Raw genomic sequence first — 24530 nt, 5'->3', positions numbered from 1 at the left:
CCCCGAGCGGCAGCACCGGGCTGGGCCACCTGGCCCCGTCAGCGGCCCCTAGCGGGCCAAGCCTGCACAGCCTTAGCTCAGCCAGTAAACCCCGCCCTCCCGCGGTTCTGTTACTAATTGCACGCGGGTCCTCGCTGCGAACGACAGAGCGGCTTATATTCGGGTGCGGCTTATCTATGGACAAAAACCGAAATGTTTGCCAACACCCAGAGATGCGGCTTATACTCAGTGCGGCTTGTATTCGTGAATTTACTGTAATTTGTCTACTCCTGGGTTTCATAGTCTATACTGCATCAGAAGAACAAAAACCTGTCTCATCAGTATCAAATCTATCTAGCTAGTTTAACCACTTTTCTAGAAAATTGAGAGGTTTAAGTCAGTTCAGTTTGGTTTTCCCATTTCAAGTTCCTGTCAGACTGCAATTTGAATTCCTAAACACAAGTTTTATAATCTGTTTATTTAATGAAATATTAAAAGCATACACATAGTTGAGTATATAATTGACAGCAACGTACCTTTGGCTGCTGTCAGCATGGTAGATGCCAGTTCACACTGCTGGGATTCAATATGACTTAGGGTGAACCAGCGGGGATACCGGTTTGGAACAACTGATGCAATGTGGTGCGGACGGGACGTATCTCCCAAAGAAGCCATAGATTCCAATACTAGCAACCTGGAATAAGAAAGAAATACTCTTCCATCAAATCATTATTATATTAGGTTACTCATAAGCAAAACTAAAGCGGCAAGAACTCTTGACCTTGTTTATGAAATGTGCAGTTTTGAGTATAAAGAGATTAGAAAACCACTTATTTTCTTGGGGAATCTTAAAAGTCCATTTGCTAAACTTGCCTACATCAGTAGGCATCTGTAATAATTCACAGAACAATTAAACCATTCTGCTGGTTTTGGCTGAGGTAGGGTAAATTTTCTTCATGGTGGCTAGTATGGGGCTATGTTTTGGATTTGTGGCTTTTGCTGCTTTTTGCACTGCCAAGCTGGCGAGAAGGCTGAGGGTGCATGGGAGGTTGGGAGGAGACACGGCTGGTACAGGTGACCCAAACTGACCAAAGGGATATTCCAGACCATATGGCCTCATGCTCATTATATAAAGTGAGGGGAAGAAGGAGGAAGGGGACGACATGTTTGGAGTGATGGCGTTTGTCTTCCCAAGTCACCGTTGTGCGTGATGGGCCCTGCTTTCCTGGAGATGGCTGAACACCTGACTGCCTATGGGAAGCAGTGAATTAATTTATTGCTTTGCTTGTGTTCTTGTGTTTTTCTTTACCTGTTAAATTGTCTTTACCTTAACTCGGGAATTCTTTTGCTTCTACCCTTTGGATTCTCTCCCTGATCCTGCTGGTGGGGGAATGAGCAAGTGACTGTGTGGGGCTTGGTGGTTGGCTGGGGTTAAACCATGACAGCCATTCACTAGCTAAAGCAGCAGAGACTTTCTGCATCATCCATAAAGTTGAAGTTTTTTCCCCTTGCCTTATTTCAGTCTTTGAACCCGTCCTCAGAAAGGAAAGTAGAGTAGCTCTCTATCATACTGAGAACATGCAAGTATTTTCCAATATTTGGAATATACTTTCTTCACTTGCATACGCCCAAAGTAAGGGAGAAGGATATTCAGCAAGTCATAAGGTTTTTGACCTTGCAATAAATTCAGACATACCAAAAGACATTTTTCTGTTAAAATATGAAGTAATTTTAAAAGTCCTTAAACTGTAGTCTACCAATAATAATGTGCATGTTAATATGAAAAAAGATACTTCCCTTCTGTTTTGTATCAAGAGTCAAATTTCTTCCCTAGTACTACTGAGACACCTCCATATAGCTTTATATATGCAAAAAGAGAATACAGTAATTTCACGAATACAAGCCGCACCATTTTGACTAAGATTTTTCTCCCAAACCGGAAATGCGGCTAATACTCAGGAGCGGCTAATATGTGAATAATTTTCTGACATTTACAACCTCAGAAGTGCCAGCCAGAGTGCCGAGCCGAGCAGCTGCAAAGCCGGCATTTCGCGATTGTTACGAATCGTTACTCTGTTGTGCCACGGGTGGAGCCTGGCTCCCTGCAGGCAGCACGGGGGGCGGGGAGAGAGGAGGGAGAGTTCTCTCCTTCCCTCCTCTGCCGCAGCCCGGGGGAGAGACGGGGGGCCCCGCGCCGCCATTGCCGCGGCTTGGGGAGGTGGCGGGGGCCCCGCGCCGCCATTGCCGCGGCTTGGGGAGGAGGTGGGTGCTCTGTCCCTGCCCGCTGCCGCGGGAGCAAGGGGGGCTCCGTCCCTGCCTGCCACTACAGGGCAGCGTCGGGCCGTGGTGACCGAGCCCAGTGGCAGCGGCGGCTGGCCCCCAGTGACCCCGCCGAGTGGCAGCCACCTGGCCCCGTCGGCAACCCCGAGCGGGCCGAGCCTGCACAGCCCGAGCTGAGCCAGTAAACCCCGCCCTGCCGCGGTTCTGTTACTATTTGGCAACTTTGTTGCACGTGGGTCCTCGCTGCGAACGACAGAGCGGCTTATACTCGGGTGCAGCTTATTTATGGACAAAAAACGAAATATTTGCCAACACCCAGAGATGCAGCTTATACTCAGTGCGGCTTGTATTCGTGAATTTACTGTACATATAAATTCCCCAGCTAATTTTTTTCCAAGCACAGAAGGGGGAGGAAAAAAAAGCATTACGAAATCATTTCAACAAACAGGAAAAATCCTAACATAATGCAAAAAGGATTATTAGGTTATGAGTAACAGCAAATAGACAAAGATCATGAAAGGAAAATCTGTCACTTTGAATTTCATTCCCATCTTCTATGTTCCTTTGTTGTGAAAAGAAATGCTGTTGTGAATTGGTGGCTTTCAGGCAATTTTGGCAAGATTAAGGAACATTATAACAAGCAGATTTAGCGTTCTTAACTTTTTTGCTCTTTGAAACATCAATTATTTAGTTAGGTTTTAGCAAAGCTGCTTTGTGATTAAACATCACCATTAAAGGCTGACTCAAAAAGCCTGGGTTGAAATTTAGGCTTAACAGGCAATCAGCCAAAGGAAGCAAAACATTTGAGTTCATATTCCAAGTGAATAGTCAACTAGGTCACTCCAGATCCACATTCTCCAAGGCTGTACTCCATGTGTTTCAGTTCTGCAAGCAGAGAACTGTAGACAAGAGCAACCATCAAGGATAGCACACCTTGTCCTTGCAGCCCTGAGGTGCATGCATGAAAGGCCTTATGGTCACAGATTCCATCAATTTCACACTGAGTGTTCCACACACTAAAAGAAGATTAAAAACAAAAAGAGAAATGACAACAGATAATGTTGAATGCAAAGGGGCAAAATGCTCCAGAGTTGCCATCATGGGTCAATGACCGGTGTAGACTGACACTAAACACTTATGTCTGGAGAGCAACTAGCTGTCATCTTGGGAAGTTAGCTTCTTTCATAAATGTCCAAGTGAAGAAAGAAATACACTCTACTTCTAAAAGTATGGGCAACCATGCAGATTTCTGTGTGGAAACATTTTACCCATGCCATAAAGAAAGAGATGGCTAAAGTTCCCTCTTCTGATCCATTCCACCTCACAAATATGAGACACATTCATAATAGGTTTGCACAGCCAGGTTTTGGCAGTGGAGGGGCTACAGGGGTGTTTTCTATGAGAAGATGCCAGAAGCTTCCACAACATCCAGCAAAGCCAATCCCTGGTCACTCCAAAGATGGATGCCCCACTGACCAAGGTTGAGTCAATTAGAAATGGTGACAACATACTTAAGAAAGAAAAATAGAAATTGTTGCGCAGCTGTAATTTCAGCCAGAGAAGAGTAGGGTGAGAACATGTGAGAAGAACAACACTGCAGACACCAAAGTCAGGGAAGAAGGAGGAGGAGGAGGTGCTCCAGGCATCAGAGCTGGGATTCCTCTGCAGCCCGTGGTAAAGAACATGGTGAAGCAGCCTGTCCCCCTGCAGTCCATGGAGGTCCATGGGGATGTAGAGATCCACCCACAACCCATGGAGGAGCCCCATGCTAGAGGAGGTAGATGCCTGAGAGGAGGCTATGACCTCAAGGGAGACCTGTGGAGACAGGGTCCCACACAGGAGGAGCCTGTCCTTGGAGGACTGCACACCATGGAAGAGTGACACTGCATTGTTTTGCAGGGGATTGTTGCCTATGGGATGGACTCACTGCAGCAGTGTGCAGAGAACTGTTGCTCATGAGATAGACTCACATCAGAGAAGTTCGAGGAGAATGGTCTCCCAGGGGAAAGTCCCCACAGTGGAGCAAGGGAACAACTCCTCTCCCTGAGCAGTGGGAGAAGCCACAGGTGATGAACTGGCCCTAACCTCCATTCCCCATCTCCTTGTGCTGCTGGGGTAGGAGACAGAGCTGGAAGGAGGGAGGCTTGTGGGGAAGGTGTTTTTAAGGTTTTATTTTACTTCTCATTATGCTGTTCTGATTTTGTTAGTGTAATAAATTCAATGCATATCTCTAAGTTGAGCCTGTTGTGCCCATGATGGTATTTGTTGAGCAATCTCTCCCGGTCCTTATCTCAACCCATGAACCCTTTGTTAAATTTTCCCTGTCCAGCTGTGGAGGGGAGTGAGAGAGTGTCATTAGTAGGTGCATAGTGTCCAGTCAACATTAACCCACTACAACATTCAGTCTTCCTGTTTTCTTTCTTTCTTCCCCTCCTTCCCCCCCAACAACATTTAGGTATATTAGTTATTCATTTGGTTTCTATCAGGAGTGCTTTGTATACTGAAGTATCCCTTTGGCATGAATGGAAAAAGTAACCAACGTTCTTCATAAGAATTTTTGAGATATTTTGAGGAACACAGACAGGGAATAGAAAGCGTCTGCATCTTGTACCACCGCAGTTCAAGATAGTCCACATTTAAGAGTGCCAAACATATAAAAAAAATTAAAAACTCATCAGTAAATAATGCTAAAAAGCTGAACTTCCCAATCTGCCTTAAAAGTGATGCCACGAGAGATATGGAGAACAGCCCTGATTATTCTGATGTCTCCTGTGATTTTACCAGATAGAAACAGACAACTCTTTCTTATACTGGTCTGTCTGAAAAGCAACTTCTTTGGCCAAGATGGCAACTTCATGCCAAAAGATGTCTGGAGCTCCCCATAATCAACTAGAAATTTGGATTTTTCAGTGTCTTGCTTGTTTTTCCAGTTGAGAAAGGAAACTTCCAGAAAAGAAGTTATCAGTTATGATTTGTTTCTGGGGAAAGCCCAAATACTTCTTCAAGAGGAATGGCATGTTGCCGTAACATTCACTGAAGCATTCAGTGCACTGTGCAAAGCTACTCATAGATGTCTATTCTAGCCTTTCAATGTGGCCTCAGTAGTTTGGTTTAAGGAGGAAAATTCCCCACAATCTCTGAGAAACACTTTAAGGTAGTGACTGAAATAGAATTTTTAAAAAATTGATTTTATAAAAAACACTTGTGTCTTTTTATTCAAATTCTAAAAATTCAATTTCAAAAATTATAATTGTAAGCAGTAAGTATGCAAATTTCTTCTCATATTTCTTACATTCCTTCCCTAACACCTACTATTAGACACTCTTGGAGGCAAAAAAAACCCAAACAGGCTAAGCAGACCTTTGGCCTAACTTGATACATGCCATCCCATTTAGTCCTTTGAACATGGGACTATTTTCTCCTCATTTGGCTTTCTAGAGTGTGCTAGTTTTGGCTGGGATAGAGTTAATTTTCTTCCCAGTGGCTGGTATGGAGCTGTGTTTTGGATTTGTGCTGAACACAGGGTTGATAATATAGCGATGTTTTTGTTATTGCTGAAAAGGGCTTACACAGAGCCAAGGCCTTTGCTGCTTTTCGTATTGCCTCACTGGGGAGAGGCTGGGGGTGCATGGGAAGTTAGGAGAAGACACAGTCAGGACAGGTGATCCAAACTGAACAAAGTGATATTCCAGACCAGATGACATCATGATCATTACCTAAAGTGGGGGGAATCAGCTAAGCAGTAGATGATCCTAAGACTGCTAGTGAGATGCCTCTCTCCTCATTTCCTTGCCACTAGCATCATACACACGCAGCCACATCAGTAAAAGAACACACACACACACGTGCTAAAGCTGTTGTTCAAAATAAAACCACAAGTCCCAGTAGGGGAATTCTAGAAGGATTTGTAACATAGAACGCTGTTTTATAGTTGTATATAAACACTAATTTTACATTTATAAACTATACTGTAGTTAGTACAGACATTGACTGCTTTTACAGATGACAGAACCAAAATAATTTCTCCTTAAACAGAACAATGCTTTTAGAAAAAAAGGCTAGGTCTTGACTACCAAATTTTTCCCCATTTTTCAAACTGCTACTTGTGTTCTTTCTAGATGACTTGGGAATACATACCGCATAGCTCTCAGTGCACTTTTGTATGCCAATTCAGCATCATGAGGTAGGAGACAGGTAAAAAGATACTTGGCAAATGTGTGCATTGGAACACTGTCTCGATGGATGACTTCACCTAAACCACTATATGGTCCAGCTATGGGAAAGAAAAAGATAATATCAGTCCTCACAGACTGTTAAAACAGCTTCTGGATCTTTAAAACCCATTTATTACACCTTGAGTTGGAGTTGATATTCAGAGACAGTTTGCTGTACAAAAGGTAAAGTTCTATTTATATGTCTGTGAAATATAATCCAAGTATATTAAATGTCATCTATTCTTTGAGACAACGAGAGACATTGTAAATTGTATAGTACTAAGCACACTACCAATGCACATACAAATGACAGAATTGTCCCAGGGCTCCATGGGGCTCATTCAGCAAATCTATGGTATGCAAAACAGAAGGTGATAATCCTAGCTTTGCCTTTGTGTATTATGTACACAAATTCTTACACACCCTCTGATGGTGCATAATTGTGTTATCACAAATCCACAGGAAAAAAAATTTGCTATAGTGGAAAACCAGGTATCTTTAATTGAATTTACATGACTAATCAGTCCAGCAGCACCTGATCCTTATCACATTTCTCACCTGACATTAGGTATTTAAACAACCCTTTGGTCTAGACTTGGTCTCCAGAGAAGACTAGGTCAGATCTTGCATCAAAGCTGCTTTTGTTGGTCTATTCTAGCTACATAATCTTAAAAATTATATTTGTTGTGGGGAAACTATTCCCATTGTTGGGCAATAGATTTTGCTCATGCTCAGTGCAGTACTTCATAACAGCAGTAAGACTGACAACAGAAATGACAATTTAAAAAAATTGCATGAAACTGCTTACTGAGTTCTGAGTACTCATAGTGCATAGGAATTCCATTTTTTCATTTTTCCTGCAACCTTCGGACTGTTATTCCTATCAATAGGAACATTGTGTCAAGCAGTTTCTTACTTCAGTGGCTAGAGTTTTGGATGCTAAACATCACAAGATACAGAATAAGAATCTTACATTAAATATTATTGGATAATTATTGCACAAATAGCAGCCAGCAGTCCTAGAATTTACCACTTCTACTTCTACTAGAGATTCCAACCCACCACACTTGGATGGATAAATGACTGTGTGAGCATATTTCATTGCAGTCACGTGTATCATAGCTTCCAGTAGTGGTTCAAACTAACATGACTGACTCTTCACTGAAGCAGATAAGGAGTACTCACAAAATTTATTCAACCACTTCTGCTGCATGAGATAATGAACTCCATGAGAGAGAGATGTTAACAACTTAGACGAGCACAGCCGTTTCATCAATGTTTTTGACTGGTGCCTTAGCACAAAATGCAAAGATAAAAATCACTAGGCATGAAAAAAAATCTGAGCTCCATAGGTGGGCATTTCTGAAGGCTGGAGCTGATCACAATGGAAACATCAATGAAGATTAAGTAGGTGACTGTGTCTCAATCATTTTAAATTGAAAGCCGTTCAAAACTAGCTGGCATTGCTTGTATGAAAGAAGCCATTTCATGTCTGTTTTCCAGTTGGCATTCCATTCAGAAACTCAGAAGACAAAGAATAAATGACAAAGCATTTATATGAAAATATATTTTGCCATTAACTTAGCTGTCAAGCAAAAAAAATAGAACAGTTCTTGCAACAGTCTTATGTTCTGCTTTCCCATGCATTCAAAAGGTACAGCATGCATTAATCTGCATTAAAGCATAGAAATCAGCCTAATACTGGGTTAAACTTACTTTATTATATCTATAGAACTTCAACTATAAAACCACAATTGATATGATTAGAATCTTAAATCACTGCACACTTTTTCCTCCATGTGATCTGGCGGTTTCTGCCTAATGTGGAGTAAACTGAAGTTATTGCAGAAAAGCCAGATTTCTCAACACACAGTAATGCAAGACCATTGTTGCATGCTGCTCATCACAGTAATTTTGTAGATAGCTATTTTAGCAGGTTTCCTGCTATGATCACATGTTTACTACTCTAAGAAAAAAAGTATATCACTGATCACAGTTGCAAACTAGAAGTATCAGAGAGAAATCATGCCTTTTCCTCATACAGCATCCTGACCAGTAAACAGATACAGCAAATTGATTTTAAAATCCATAGAATCCCTCTATGGTGGTGAATAGCTGGATACAGCAAGAAGCTGTTCATTGTCCAAAGGCCATAAAGCAGCAACTCTCCTTATGGTGCAGCTTCTCTACAGTTTCAAATGGTACCACCAGTAGGTACCAAAGTCTTTAAGGATCTGGGCAATAATAGTGACTCAAAGCTGAGAACCCTAAACAACATACGGCATCCCCTCTATTTAAAAAAATAGTTTTAAAAGACAGATGTCTTACAGAAAGAAAGCAAAACCTGACTGCTGTGTAATAATCTTCACAACTTACCTAGAGCTGTATCAAACTCCCCATCATCCCTTGAGAAAGCACTCAGAACTTGGACCATGCCTTTAGATACTTAGTTCCTTTAAAGTTTTTTTCCTCCAGTTAAAAACCCCCAAAATCTAGAATAATAATCTTAGAACCCACAAAATTACTATTAGAAAATAAGGCTTAAGTGTTATATGTCAAGCCTTTTTAAAAGCTAAGGCAAAAGCATGCACTTTTTTGTTCAGATTTTATTGCAATACACAACTGCAATTCCCAAACACAAGTTATTTGTCTTAATCAAAATTTATTCACAAGACCAGGTCCTAAGCCTTAAGATTTGTCCATATATTTCAACTTTCAGTTATGATACAAACTTCAGAGGCAACTTATATTCCCAATTGCTACAAAGGAAGTGTTATATTTCTGTCCCAGAAAATTTAAAGTGGATTTTCTGAGCTGTTCACTGGGGAATAGAGGTAAAAATCTCCATACATTTACAAAGCTGCCAGTCCTTTTTCAGGATACAAATGACATTTTCAAATTTACTACCTAAGAACTGTTGATGATAACTGATGTCTATATTATTTGATTGTGAGCCTGGGTTATATAAATATGATACTGAACAAATCTAAAGAAGAAAATGCAATAAAAATTAAAAATAAAGGCTTATAGGTTAGTAGATGCCTTATCTCTACAGTTGTGATATCTGAAGTATGTTTGATTTTCATAAGAGATTGGAAATAAAACTTTGCTGGAGTTCTACATCAAAAAACATCTTAAGTATATAAGGCAGTTTCCATTGGAATACTAATTCCATGGGCTTGTGTAAGTGAAGACAGTTTTAAAAAGCAGTTAGTGTCTACATTAAACTACCTTCTAATAGGAAGACTGCTTGTTTTCGAAAAATCTTCACCAGAGTGTCATCCAATTCAATTTCCTGTAGCTTAGAAATGAGCTGCTCTTCATTTCGACAAACCTTCTCTTGTGCATACAAGCCATCTGGCATTATTCGTTGCTGTCCCAGCCCTATCAATGCTACTTCCACAGCCAGAGTTAAATAAGATTCCCCTTCTTCTAAAAACTTGTGTGCAGGCAGGTGCTGATACTCCAGAGATTTGCATTGCCCCATGTTCTCTGTAAAGGGTGACACAAAGAACAACACATCAGAAAATCATTAAAATCCATAATCAGGCTATAATGCCACATTTTCAATTGTTTCCTCTGTCAGTATTAATTTTTAAAAAATATTTAAATTATGAATGCAATCTCAATACCCAATCATCCAATATAAACTACCTGATCCAATTTCACATTGCAGAAATATACAAAACAATTATGTTTTAAAAAAATCCACTCTAGTAAAAATAAAACTTTTCATTTTAAACTGCATTATTTGGAGAAAGGCAGTTTCTCCAGCTTTGTGTTAATGAGGCCAACATTGGATGATCTATTTCAACATTTCCCTCCACCCACTTCTGTATCTCCTTAAAGCTTTGATGTTGTACAAGTGGAAAGGGAAGGTGCTTATACACCTGCATAGATTTCAGTTGAAGCTATTAGGATTATGCAAATACAGTAGGCCTGGGAATGCCACAATTTTAAAGCATTCTCATTGCTAAAGCTCTCTTCATGCTTTTAAATTTGTTAGATGCATTTATGATAAACATGCAATGTTTCTGACTTTTATTAACACTAGAAATGCTACTTTTAGTCAAGATTATTTGTAAATTCCACACAGACCAAGCCATAAATTGCTTTAAAGAGCACTGATTTAGTGCTTCACTAATACACCATATGACAAAATGCTATATTAACCTCTATTACAGTAATGTCACACATATAAGGCGCACCCTTTTGACTAAAATTTTGGTCCGAACCTGGAAGTGCGCCTTATACCCCGGAGCGCCTTATATATGGACAAAGTTCAGAAATTTGCCAACCCGGAAGCATGAGCCAGCAGCCTGTGGCAGCCCGCAGCAGTCTGTGAGAGCCAGCAGCCTGTGAGAGCCCACGCCGGGTGGGAGTGCCAGGACCCGCAGCACGGGGAGGGCGCCTGGGGCTGCGTTTAAAAGCTACGCCGATCCATGAAAAATGTTTGCAAATAGAGCACCTGCCAGTAAACTCCGCGATCACGCGATTCTGTTACTAATTCGTTACTTTGTTGCACGCGGATCCTCGCTGTAAATAAAAAGTGCGCCTTATACTCCGGTGCGCCTTATATATGGACAAAGTTCGGAAATTTGCTGACACCCGGAAGTGCGTCTTATACTCCGGTGCGCCTTATACTCATGAAATTATTGTACTTTACAGTCTAATTTGGGAACAAAACGTTGTCACATATACACGTAAGGAGATGGACAGCTGCAGCAAATGAGATGGCAAAATGCGTTTAGTAGATTGCATACATGAGTGTAGGGGAAATTTACGTTTCAATACACACTATTTTTATTTCATGGGGTTGTTTTGGGTTCTTTTTCTAATTGCAAAGAATCTGATTTCTAACTGAAGTTCTTCCAGAATTGGTCGATATGGGATTCAAAGTTTATTGGAGAAAATCTAATTGAATAACATTAGTTTTGAGGAAAAGCCCCAAGGAGATTTGGGATGTATATAAAAGATCTATAGGCAGAGGAATGACTCAAGTTTCTGACCGCACAGAAGGTGATAAGAAACTACCACAGAGGTGGAAAGAGACTGAGAATAAGTAATAAATCAGTTAAGTTCCTGAGAAGGAAATACTTAAGTTAGAATGGGCATATACATCCTTGTCCAAAATCATGTATTAATACTGCAATACTATTTTCCAATTCATAACCTTTATAAACCATGTATGTTATGAATTTTAAGCATTTTGTCATCACTTCGAAGTATTTTGTGCACTTGTAGCTAAGAAGTCAAATAATATCTTGGACCACAATAGGGAGATCAGAGGTGGTGATCCTTCCCCTCTTCTCAGCACTGGTGAGCCCACACTTAGAGTGCCATGTTTGGTACTGGGCTCCACATGGACCTACTGGAGCAGATCCAGTGAGGGGCCACAAAGATGATTACGGGACTGGAGCATCTCCCATATGAGATACTGAGACAGCTCGGATTGTTTAGCCTGGAAAAGAAAAGGCTCAGGAGCATCTTACCAAAATATATAAATATCTAATGGGCGAATGTAAAGAAAACGGAGCCAGACTCTTCTCAGTGGTATCCTGTGAAGGCACAAGAGGCAATGGACACCAACTGAAATACAGGAAATTCCATCTAAGAAAACACTTTTTTACTGTGAGGATGGTCAAACACTAAGAGGTTGCCCAGAAAGGTTGCATGGTGTTCGTTCTTGGGACCATTCAAAACTGAACTGGACACAGTCCTGGGCAACTTGCTCTAGGTGACCCTGCTCTGATCAGAATAGGTGGACTAGACAATCTCCAGAGAAGCCTTCCAACCTCAACAGTTCTGTGATTTCCTGTAATTTCTCCAAAAGAGGCTAGAATAACGTATGTAAAGAAGGTTGCTGCTATAAACTTATTCAGTTTTATTTCAAGTGTAAAATACAGAATTGCCTTCAAGAATGAGTAATTGGTAATTTTTGAAGGCTTCATATAACAGTTTTACTTGAAACATTTTCTCTACCTCATGTTTTCTTAGGGAATGCAAATGTGAGTTGTTATACTATAAAGACACTAGCTTTGAATTTAATTGGGAAAGGTAAGGTAGAAAAATGTCTCTGGTTACTGAAGACTTAAAGGAGATTGCTCCCTTTGCATGGCCTTACCTGAGAAGTCTGAAAATCCATAGAAGCTCTCATCATCCACCCTGCAGGCTTCAATCAGGCTACTGAAGAGGGTGCCAATTGGATCCAAAGGATGTCCCACCCAACCTTCAAGATTTGTTATTGAGGTAACTCCTATTTGAAGAAGCTCTGTCACAGAAAAGATGGAGGGAGGAGGGAGGGAAAGAGTGTATATTATCCCCTCAAAACATATATAGAAGTAAAACAGATTAAAATGCCCTTCTGATTAGAAGGAAAAAATAATATCTAAGTGTGAAATCATTGCCCTTCATAAATATGTTAAAAGAGGAAAAAAAGAAAATGGACAAAGGCCAAAGATCTCAAGCACCAGCAAAGTACTTCAAAGTATTTCAATTGCAGTATCTTTTGAAATCTCTAACTTGTTAACAGTAACTTCTCAAATGTCTGCTCAAAAATTATAGCAAAAACTTTTTTTGGTAAAATACTCACTACTGTTTCCTCACTCAAAAGATACAGTACCATTTTAACATTTTAAATGAAGTTGATGGCACTGAAATAAAATATTCTGAAATGTTCAGTTTTAATAAATAAAATATGAACTTATTGCATGTGAATATTTGTTGAAGTAATAAACTCAATGACAGCTCCTAATAAAAAAAGAAAAAAGGATAATGTGTTTAAATGAGGTATACAATTAAAAAATTGTCCTTTAAGTGCATTTTTTGTCATTCTAAGGTTTCAGTCAACAAATACTTTCATGGATACTTTGTTTTGTAGCCTTCATCCATCAATCAGTTACAACATGAAAAAATTGTTTAGTACAATGAATTGAAGGAAGTGTTGCTGTAGTAAAAGATGCTAGAGATGACCCAAATCCCTTTTAACTCAGAATCTTATGGCAGTAGTTCCCCTTCAACTCCCCAGCATTTTCTCCTAGATACATACGCAATTGAACTATGAGAGATCAGGTGCATTACAGGTGACCATTTAAAAATCGTATACAAGCCATTACAGATGCTCCATTTCTCTGCTTATTACACACTAACTTGTACCTGCCTCTGTGCTCTCATGTTCACAAAGTGCCATCTTTCTGAGTAATCATAAGTATTATCACAAAGCTTTAAAAGCTTGCTTCTTGCCTTTAAATGTGTGGAGCTACAAAATGAAACAATCACTGTTGAACTCAGCGTTCAGGACAGTGGCTTTTTTTAAAGAATCAACTGATATGTAATATGAAAAACAAAGTAGTAAATAATTGTCTTACTTGGAAATAGCATGTGCTAAAAAGAACATTAAGAAGAACATAATATTACCAAAAAGGATTAATCTCAGTGACCTTACTGACTCACTTATATTTAATTTAATCTGTTATGTCTAGTTATGAGCTTCACTCGTGTCATGCCAAACAAAGGCTTCAGTATTCTTTTTATACAGCCATTTAACTTTAAATCAGGCAACTGGTTCCACGAATGTCAGATCAGTCATATGAATGAGAGTTAAGTAGAAGCATGTGGTGGTTGCTGAACTCAAACTGTAGCTGCAGAGTTATTCCGCTTATAAAGAAGACAAGCGTATTTCGCACTATTAAAACAAAATTCTTTAAATTCCAAACATAAGAGTGAAGAAAACAAAACAATGAGTAACAAAATAGAAATTACAAACTTCATGTTAAGGAAGGATATATTACATGATAAAAAGACTAAGAAAAACTCTCCTAAGTAATAATGCAAAGTGCTTTTAAAGTTTGTTGAAATCTAGGATCCACAATAGTGCTCAAAAATTCTTCCTTGGGTATTGTGAAATGAAGGCACATAGGAACTGCCAAATAATTTTTTTTTTCAGTCAGGTATCTACCTTGTCTTCAATTTCTAAATGAAGATTTCTGGGAAAACACCTGTACATACAGTTCAAAAATTTACACGTGACTTCACACTGGTATCTTTGCTTACAACTTGTGAGGATACACATAGTTAAAAGTAGCAACAAAGATCTAAAATAAAACTTGAATTAACGGTTTTCTTGTAGTAGCTGAGAATGTTATTTTAATTTTTCCACATGCATTTTTAACCACAAAGTCAACCCTTTCTTCTTCCACGTCACTTCCTCTCCAAACCTATGAAAAAGTTCAGTGAAAGATTATTTTTGGAAGAATGTTCCTTCAGAAAATAGGGGTAGTGTTTAGAGGAACACCACAGAACACTTTATAAAGCCAGTGTTTCAAAAACTTGATTTCCAGTGATGTGAATCCACTAAAGTTTTAAGCATCATCAGAGACTTTTGGAAGAAACTGCCAAACTGGATAAATTTCTGTAGTGCAGTCTTGGCCTCGTCAACTTTAGGCTTCCACCTCAGAAATATATAGGTCTGCTAAATTACACATCAGAGGAGAAAAATTATTTTAAATACTTGACATTCTAAATGCAAATCTCTGTTTAAAAGCCTATAAACTACACAGGACTAATATTTACACTGTGTAACCAAAACCTCTGATTGGGATAAAGGCCCCATCATGTTAGATGTATTGCCGAAGGCAGAACAGAGCCCTTGCCCTGCAGAGCTCACAATACAGCTTAAAAAACCTCCAACATCCAGAATGTGACACTACCACTATGTTTGGACTGAAGAATTAAAGTCACCTCTTTTGCTTTAGTTTCAAAAGCAGTTTTCTCATACAAAATTCCAGTCCGATGTTACTGTCACTTTGTCATGTCCTTTGCCCTTCTCTCTTCCCCGCATTTACCTTTCTTCTGAGCCTGGAACATTTCCAGCTGTTTCTGCTGCTGCCTTCTTAGTGTATTAACAATAGTTATTGCTAGCCTCAGTGCTTCTTGTGGGTATCCATGAGATCGTAACGCATCCACCCTCGCACAGGCTGTAGGAACATGTTCTAAAATGGAGACAATAATTGAGGAATAGCAATGCTTCCATGTCTGCAATAGCCTGTTTTGCTAGGTTACTTGAAAGGGCTTGTTTCCTTTGATTTCTTTTTAAAACTTTGCAAGAGAATTAAAGGATTATTTCTGAGCCAACATTTGAAGGGAACCTCTGTTCTTTTTGCTAGGTTTTTTATTTAGTTCCCTCCCTCCTCCCCAAAAAGGAAAAAAAAAATAATGCCATAGAAACTGAACAAAGCAAATCATGGAAACATCTTTCCAGTTTAGCCACTTACCATGCCAGAGGGGCCACCCTCGAGAGTCAAAGAGCAAGTTTTCAGTGTGTTCATGGTAACAGCAGTTGGTGTATAGGTCACTGCTGATAATGTGCTGTAAGTGGCTGTCCTGCCAGTGCAGTTCGCATGCCTCTATGGCTCTAGTGAACACCGTCCGATGTGGCCTGTTTGATGAATCTGTCATTTTCAGAAATTCAGAAAGCTGCATCAGTTTTTATTCATTCATATGTGAATCAGTTACTCAGTATTCTTGTCTTTGCCTATTCACCAACCCTTAACTGATGGCAGTCTACCTTGACCCACTTTGCAAGGAGCAGACCACAGACTACATTTCACATCCTGTTACTCAACAGCTCAGGCAAAGTGTGTGACATTTACTTTGCATTCAGAGAGATCTACAAATTATCACAGCTAATGCTAAATAGGACATTGCTAAAGGAACAGATAGACATGAAGGACATTAAAGAGCACGTACAGAATTTCCCTTAAAACAGACTAGAAAGTATATTGCACACAGCTACTCAAGCATCCCCAGCTTCTCCTTCTCAGACCCAGAGCCACTAGGATGAGTGACAGATAAACATAACAAAATATTTTTAGTTCTTCTCTTTGAGAAGTGACATTACCTTGAGCACTTGTATAAATTTTTGTCATAAACAAATATTGCAAAGAAAGCAAGGTACTGAGGCCATGGGATTGACAATTCTTTACTGGACATCTCCCTATGTCAAAAGTTCTCTGTCAACATAGCACTGTGCCTGTGAATGTTAAAATGTCATGTCAGAATTGCTACTAGCATGTCCAGGTTGGTCTGAACATCACAAGATCCAGAATGCCAAACACCTCTGTAGGAAGTTACATGTTGCATGAACTTCTGTCTGCAGCTAGCTGCAAGATTTAAACATGAACCAAGTCTATTTCCTTCAGAGGTAAACTTCCAAAAGAAAGAAACAAGGAAAAATCCATCCAAGTCTAATTCCACCACCTTTCACAAGCATTTAATTTTAACTTTTATTAGATATGTGTTCAAATATTGAGATATTTGATGATTATGAAGGGTTTTTTTCCCAGGTAAATAACCTGCATCTTCCTCAGTTATTAGCAAAGCACCAATCTTTGCTTGAAGATGACTGAAGAAGGCTTCTGTCAGGTTTGATAATCACATTTTAGATTAGAAAGCATGATATCGAGTAAGAAGAAACACCTCCAAAAAGGCGTTGCCTCTGCACCCCTCCACACCTGTCAATGCAGACTGTGCAACACAGAGCGCATCCCACAAATAGTTGCTTTAGTTTCTCACATACTCAGTTTAATGCAGTCACAACAGATCTCTCTTTAAGTATCAAAGGCTTTGTAACTGCAAAAAATAAAACCTCCAACACCAGAAGGGATATAAGATTATAGTCAAGCAAAGAAACAACAGGTTTTTGCATTACCTACTTCAGGGACATTTAATTTTTAATGCAAAAATTATTTAGAAGGACTGAGTGAGAAGTTAGAAGACCTAACTTGGTCTAAAAACATTGCAGCCCTAGCACAAAAGTAAACTCTATTTATCCTTTCTGTGAGGACAGTATCAATGATAATAAATTTATCTGGTCAATCCTCAACAAGAAAGTTACTTATTCCAGGAAAGACTGCTGTATTCTGCTACAAGGCTCAAATATATAAGATAGAGGCTATATTATGTGTTGCAGTCAGTGCATATATTTAGGCTCACCTTGGTTAGCATTTGCACCCTGAGGTAAAGCATTGGTTAAATTGGGCAGCTCATTTCCATGGTTTCCATCTTCCCAGGGACAAACATCCATACCATTCCATTTTTTCAGCTGTGTTAGCCAACTGACCTTCTGCTCCAACTTGCAGTGGGGATTTAATACTATGCACATCCACAGAGCACCTGATTTTAAAGAAAATTGCTAAATTAGGTTTTTTATTAAAAATGCAGCAGCCAATGGCTAACTGCAAACTTTTATTCTGTAACATTTCTCCTCCCCTCTAAGGCTGCACTGCTTGTTTCCCAACTATGCCTGACACCAGGCAGACTGAATTCCTAATGCAGAATCTTGGAGCTGGTGTAGCCCATCCAAAGTAGTTTAAAAGACTGTATCAAGCCAGTCTTCTCAATTAAAAGGCATTAAATGGGTCTTGCTTATTAGGAAATCAATAGTTCACAGTGTATGTCCCATCAGACAAAAGCAAACAAAAATTCACATAAAGTTACAGCAGGAAATTACCCAAGTTTTCCTTCTAATTTTTGTACAAAAACTATATATCTTCCAGCTTCACATTACAGGAACCAAATAAGTGTATTAGTAAGACATGCATTTTCTAAACATATACTTCCACACTTGAAACTCAGCAGAAGTAGAGATCCAGTAAACACTAGATTGGTACAGTGTAATAAGATATTTTTGCTGCTCCTACTTCAGTTATTTGGTTTCACTAGAAAATTTGTCTTACATTTTTTTTGCATACAGATCTCAAAGGGAAAGATAATTTGCACTGGCATTTCACATGTACCATCACTTTAGAACCTGCTTCCTGATACTATAGAGCACGGTAGGCATAAATACATCAGGGTCTTTAGCAACCATTTTCAAATAGAAAGATTTCTCTCTGAACCAGCTGTTTCTTCAGGGTGAACTTTGACACAAGCATGAAGACATCTGAAAGTACTGTTCATTTGCTCATTAAGAACATGCCTTGTACACGACAAGAGATTTCACAGAATATTCTGAGTCGGAAGAAAACCACTAGGATCTATCAAAATTCAACTCCTGGCCCTGCACAGGATGGCCTCAAGAATAAAATTAAAAGAATATGTTTAAATTATGTAATCTTCATGACGGGCTGAAAAAAAAAGAATAAAAATGCAGCTGGTTCTTCCAAGAAATTAGAAGTTTCATTTTCAAGCATTCTTCTACAGGTCATCAGATTACAGTAATTTCACTAATACAAGCCGCACTGTTTTGACTAAAATTTTGCTCCCACACCGGAAATGCGGCTAACACTCAGGAGCGGCTAATATGTGAATAATTTTCTGATATTTCCAACCCTAGAAGTGGAAACCAAGGTGCCGAGTCGAGCAACCTGCCAGCAAAAGCCGACATTTCGCGATTGTTACAAATTGTTACTCTGTTGCGCTGCGGGTGGAGCTGGCTCCCTGCAGGTAGCATGGGGCGGGGAGAGGTGGGAGAGCTCCCTCCTTCCCTCCTCTCCTGCAGCCCGGGGGAGAGACGGGGGGCCCCATGCTGCTATCCCTGCGGCCTGGGGGGAAGGCGGGGGACTCCGTGCTGCCATCCCCGCGGCCCGTGGAGTAAGCGGGGGGCTCCTGCCCCCGCCTGCCATGGCAGGAGCAGGCAGGCTCTGTCCCCACCCGCCGCCGCGGGTGCCGGCGGGCTCCGTCCCTGCCTGCCACCACGGGGCAGCACCGGGCCGGGGTAAGCGAGTCCAGTGGCAGCGGCAGTCAGCCCCGAGCGGCCCCACCGAGCTGGGCCCCCTGGCCCCATCGGCAGCCCCGAGCGGGCCGAGCCTGCACAGCCTTAACCGAGCCAGTAAACCCCCCGCCATGCCGCGATTTTGTTACTATTTGGCAACTTTGTTGCACGCGGGTCCTCGCTGCAAATGACAGAGCAGCTTATACTCAGGTGCTGCTTATTTATGGACAAAGAACGAAATGTTTGCCAACACCCAGAGATGCGGCTTAACACCCAGAGATGCGGTTTATAGTCCGTGCAGCTTGTATTCGTGAAATTACTGTACATTCATTCCTAAAGTAACTCAGTATGTCAGTATGCCACAGCACAGGAGCCAGTGGAAAAAACAGAGCTTCATCATTAAGGCTTCAAGTCTGCTGTTATTCAAGCTGACATGCAATGAGGAAGCAATATCAAAGAAATCTTTAAACCACAAGAAAATATGATATGGTATAGTGCAGAACACCAGAGCCACTACACTAATGCACATTATTAGTACACAGTAGTTTCATACAGTAGAACATGCAGCTTTTAAATTATTTGTTTGCATTTTTGGGAGGTTTTGTCTTTGTGGTTTTTTTGGTTCGGTTTTGGTTTTATAAAGTGCCATGGGAGTAAATAAAGCAAATACTGTTTTAAAAAACTTCTGTTAAAATCAAATCATATGGCTTCCTTTAGACACACTGTTCAACACACTTCACTCCCCAGAGTCAAATTATAGAACAGAATCATAGAATGGTTTTGGTTAGAAGGGACCTTTAAAGGTCATCGAGTCCAGCCGTTCAGCAATGAGTAGGGATATCTTCAAACTAGATCAGGTTGCTCAGAGCCCAGTCCAACCTTACCTTGAATATTTTTCCAGGGATGGGATATCCACCACTTCTCTGGGAAACCTATGCCAGTGTTTTATCACCCTCATTGTAAAAAACTTCTTCCTTATATCTACCCTCTTTCAGTTTAAAACCATTACCACCTGTCTTATTATTACAGGTTCTACTAAAAAATTTGTCCCCATCTTTCTTGTAAGCCCCCTTTAAGTACTGGAAGGCTGCTACAGGGTCTCCTCAAAGCTCTCTTCTCCAGGCTGAACAGTCCCAACTCCCTCTTCATAGGAGACATGCTACAGCCCTCTGATCATCTTTGTGACTCTCCTCTAGACCCAACTCTAACAGTTCGAGGTCCTTCCTGTACTGGGGACTGTGGCAGGACCTTTCATCCCTAATACAGCAAAAGCCTATCTCCCTGTAACGTATGGTTAGGTTAGGCCAAAATAATTTGTCATGTGATGAATTATCTCAGCTGAGAACCTCCTTAGCCAGAAATACAGTAATTTCACGAATACAAGCCGCAGCAATTTGCCAAAAATTTTGGTGGAAACCCGGAAGTGCGGTTAATAGTCGGGGGCGGCTAATATGTGAATAATTTTCTGACATTTACAACCCCAGACGTGCCAGCCAGGGCGCCGAGCCGAGCACCGGCCAGTAAAAGCCGGCATTCTGCGATTGTTACAGTGTTACTGTGTTGTCCTGGCTCCCTGCAGGCAGCACGGGGGGCGGGGAGAGAGGCGGGAGAGCTCTCTTTCCTCCTCTGCCGCGGCTCGGGGAGGACGCGGGGGGGCCGCGCCGCCATTGCCGCAGCTCGGGGAGCCGACGGGGGCCCTGTGCCGCCATTGCCGCGGCCCGGGGACGACGGGGGGGGGGGCGCGCCGCCATTGCCGCGGCTCCGGGAGCCGATGGGGGCCCTGCGCCGCCATTGCCGCGGCCCGGGGAGGACGGGAGGGGGGGGCGCCGCCATTGCCGCAGCTCCGGGAGCCGACGGGAGCCCCGCGCCGCCATTGCCGCGGCCCGGGTGGGGGGGAAAGTGCGCGCAGCCATTGCCGCGGCTCGGGGAGGAGGTGGGGTGCTTTGTCCGCGCCCGCCGCCGGCGCCACGGGTGCGGGAAAGCTCCGTCCCCGCCCGCCGCCGCTGCCGTAGGAGCGGGGGAAGTTCCGTCCCTGCCTGCCACCGCGGGGCAGCGCCGACCCGGGGTGACCGAGCCCAGTGGCAGCGGCGGCCGGCCCCGAGCGGCAGCACCGGGTTGGGCCACCTGGCCCCGTCGGCAGCCCCTAGCGGGTCGAGCCTGCACAGCCTTAGCTCAGCCAGTAAACCCCGCCCTCCCGCGGTTCTGTTACTAATTGCACGCGGGTCCTCGCTGCGAACGACAGAGCGGCTTATATTCGGGTGCAGCTTATTTATGGACAAAAACCGAAATATTTACCAACACCCAGAGATGCGGCTTATACTCAGTGCGGCTTGTATTCGTGAATTTACTGTACACATCCTGGCTTGAATGGTGAGAAAGGAAAACATAAAATTAGTGACTGCAGAGCACAAGCATTTTTACAACTGTAAAAGACCACTGATTTTCATGAAATCAGAACTCTCTTATACACTCTGAGTATGTAGAAAGTTCTCCTTGATATTAAGATGTTAGAATTTATTTACAGTAATTTCACACGTATAAGGCGCACCCTTTTGACTAAAATTTTGGTCTGAACCCGGAAGTACACCTTATATATGGACAAAGTTCAGAAATTTGCCAACCCAGAAGTGTGAGCCCGCAGTAGCCCCAAGTTGAGTCCACCCGGCCCCGAGTGGCAGCGCCGAGCCGAGCCCTCCTGGCCCTGGGGTAGTGCCGAACCGAGCCCACCCGGCCCCGAGTTGAGCCAGTAAACCCGGCGATCGCGCAATTCTGTTACTAATTCGTTACTTTGTTGCACGCGGATCCTCACTGCAAAAAAAAAAAAAAAAAAAAAAAAATGCGCCTCATACACCGGTGCGCCTCATATATGGAGAAAGTTCAGAAATTTGCCAACACCTGGAAGTGCACCTTATACTCCAGTGCACCTTATACTTGTGAAATTACTGTACTTCCCTGGGACTAAGAGAAACTGGGAGACTCCTTGCATACCATTATCATTCATAGGTAAGTGACATTGATTCCTAACCTATACTATTTCCTCGCTAGCTGTAACATAAGGTACCTTTATTACTATTGTCATGTACTGTATTTTTATCTATTTTGTGTTATCCTGTGTAGTAAGTACAGTAATTTCACGAATACAAGCCGCACCAATTTGACCAAAAGTTTGGTGGAAACCCGGAAGTGCGGCTAATATTCGAGGGCAGCTAATACATGAACAATATTCTAAAAGCTGCCAACACGGAAGTGAAAGCCCGCGGCAGCCCCAAGCCAAGCTGGAGCCCGGCCGGCCCTGGCTGAGGTGGGAAACCCTGGCAGAGGCGGGGCCTGCAGTGTGGGGGCGGGCGGCAGAGCCTGAGCCAGCAGGGCGGGGCAGGGGGGCAGCAGAGCCCGGGCCAGCAGGGCGGGGGAGCCCGGGAGAACTGGGGCTAGCAGTGCAGGGGAGCATGGCAGAAGCAGGAAGCCCGGCGGGTGGGGCTGCCTGGCAGCGGGGGAAGCCCAGCAGAATCGGGGCCAGCAGCGTGGGGGAGCCCGGCGGTGCGGGGGCCGGCAGTGCCGGCCACGGTGAGCAAACGCGGTGGCGGTGCAGACGGGAGGGGGCGACCGGCGAGCTTGGCGGCGGCCGCCCCGCCGGCAGAGCCTGGCAGCGGCGGCAGCCCTGCCGGTCGGGCGAGCTAACATGGTGCGGGGCGGCCGGCATGCCTCGCAGTGGCGGCGGCGGCTGGCCCGCCGGCAGGGCGACTAAACGCAGCAGCGGGGCGGCCGGCGTGCCTCGCAGCGGCGGCGGCGGAGGTTGCCCCGCCGGCAGGGTGAGTAAACGCAGCAGCGGGGCGGCCGGCGTGCCTGCCAGCGGCGGCTGGCCCGCCGGCAGGGCGACTAAACGCAGCAGCGGGGCGGCCGGCGTGCCTCGCAGCGGCGGCGGCGGCTGGCCCGCCGGCAGGGCGACTAAACGCAGCAGCGGGGCGGCCGGCGTGCCTCGCAGCGGCGGCGGTTGCCCCGCCGGCAGGGTGAGTAAACGCAGCAGTGGGGCGGCCGGCGTGCCTTCCAGCGGCGGCGGCGGCTGGCCCGCCGGCAGGGCGACTAAACACAGCAGCGGGGCGGCCGGCGTGCCTCGCAGCGGCGGCGGCGGCGGCTGCCCCGCCGGCAGGGCGAGTAAACGCAGCAGCGGGGTGGCCGGCGTGCCTGCCAGCGGCGGCAGCGGCTGGCCCGCCGGCAGGGCGACTAAACGCAGCAGCGGGGCGGCCGGCGTACCTCGCAGCAGCGGCGGCGGCTTGCCCGCCGGCAGGACGAGCAAATGCAGCAGCGGGGCGGTGCTGACGGGAGAGGGGGGCCAGTGAGCGCGGCGGCGGCCGCAGCACCACCCGGCCGGCCCCGTCGGCAACCATGAGCGGGCCGAGCCTTCCTGGCCCCGCCCCGAGCCAGTAAACCCCGCTATGCCGCGATCCTGTTACTAATTGGCCAATTTGTGAAAGCTGCGCACGGATTCTCGCTACGAACGAAAGTGCGGCTAATATTCGGGGTGCGGCTTATCTATTGACAATGACAGCAATATTGTCGAGGCACCGGAAGTGCGGCTTATACTCCGTGCGGCTTGTATTCGTGAAACTACTGTAATCTGTTTAAATCTTATGCCTGTTTTCCTTGGCCTGTTCAAATAAATAATTCATGTTGTAATAGGTCTGATTGGTCATTATTAAGAACTTGTGAGAGAGTGGGTTTTGGGGGGCTGGCCACCTCAATAAAGCTACTGCCTACTGCCAGAAACCTGGAAAGGCAGGGATTTGTCTAAACTCTCCCCTCTTCATTCATAACAGGGACCCCAAAGTTGGAGGTAGCACTGCAGGCAGGGTCTCACCAGAGCAGAGTAGAGGGGGAGAACCACCTCTCTTGCCCTGCTGCCCACACTGGTTTGGATACAGCTCAGGGTATGATTGGCATTCTGGGCTGCAAGTGCACATTGCTGGCTCATGTCCAGCCTCTCATCCACCAGCACCCTCAAACCCTTCTCTGCAGGGCTGCTCTCAATCCTTTCATCCCTCAGCCTATATTGATACCAGGGGTCACTCCCGACCCAGGTGCAGAACCTCACGCTTGGTCTTGTTTAATCTCATGAGGTTCTCATGGGCCCACTTCTTGAGCTTGTCCTAGTCATTCTGAATGGCATTACAACTGGTTCTTATTAAGCATCAATGCATTCAGTACTGCCCTAGACAAAGGACTACATTTCTTGCAACATAAAAAACAAAACAGAAGATGAGGCATATTGGAAAGCCTTGTAGAATAGTTATCTTGGTCTTATTTCATAAACAAATGATTACTTTAGGGCACTGAGGAGTCACTGTACC

At 43.6% G+C, this 24530-nt stretch overlaps 1 protein-coding gene across 3 annotated transcripts in view; it reads right to left on the bottom strand.

The window, feature by feature from the left end:
* LOC117005069 (zinc finger SWIM domain-containing protein 6) overlaps positions 1 to 24530 on the bottom strand; it is a 255440-nt gene that overhangs the window by 30019 nt on the left and 200891 nt on the right. For all 3 annotated transcript variants that reach the window (XM_033076307.1, XM_033076305.1, XM_033076308.1), the window contains exons 5-11: positions 17466 to 17645; positions 15746 to 15922; positions 15317 to 15463; positions 12598 to 12744; positions 9705 to 9965; positions 6397 to 6532; positions 516 to 673 (exon numbers count right to left, since the gene is read on the bottom strand). In XM_033076307.1, the coding sequence (XP_032932198.1) occupies positions 516 to 673; positions 6397 to 6532; positions 9705 to 9965; positions 12598 to 12744; positions 15317 to 15463; positions 15746 to 15922; positions 17466 to 17645 (1206 nt within the window). The remainder of the gene's footprint in view (positions 1 to 515; positions 674 to 6396; positions 6533 to 9704; positions 9966 to 12597; positions 12745 to 15316; positions 15464 to 15745; positions 15923 to 17465; positions 17646 to 24530) is intronic.

The sequence above is a fragment of the Catharus ustulatus genome, chromosome W, assembly GCF_009819885.2.
Source record: "Catharus ustulatus isolate bCatUst1 chromosome W, bCatUst1.pri.v2, whole genome shotgun sequence".
NCBI classification, from domain to species: Eukaryota; Metazoa; Chordata; class Aves; order Passeriformes; family Turdidae; genus Catharus; species Catharus ustulatus.
Note: the sequence above shows the minus strand (reverse complement) of the source record. Positions and strands in the feature narration are given on the sequence as shown.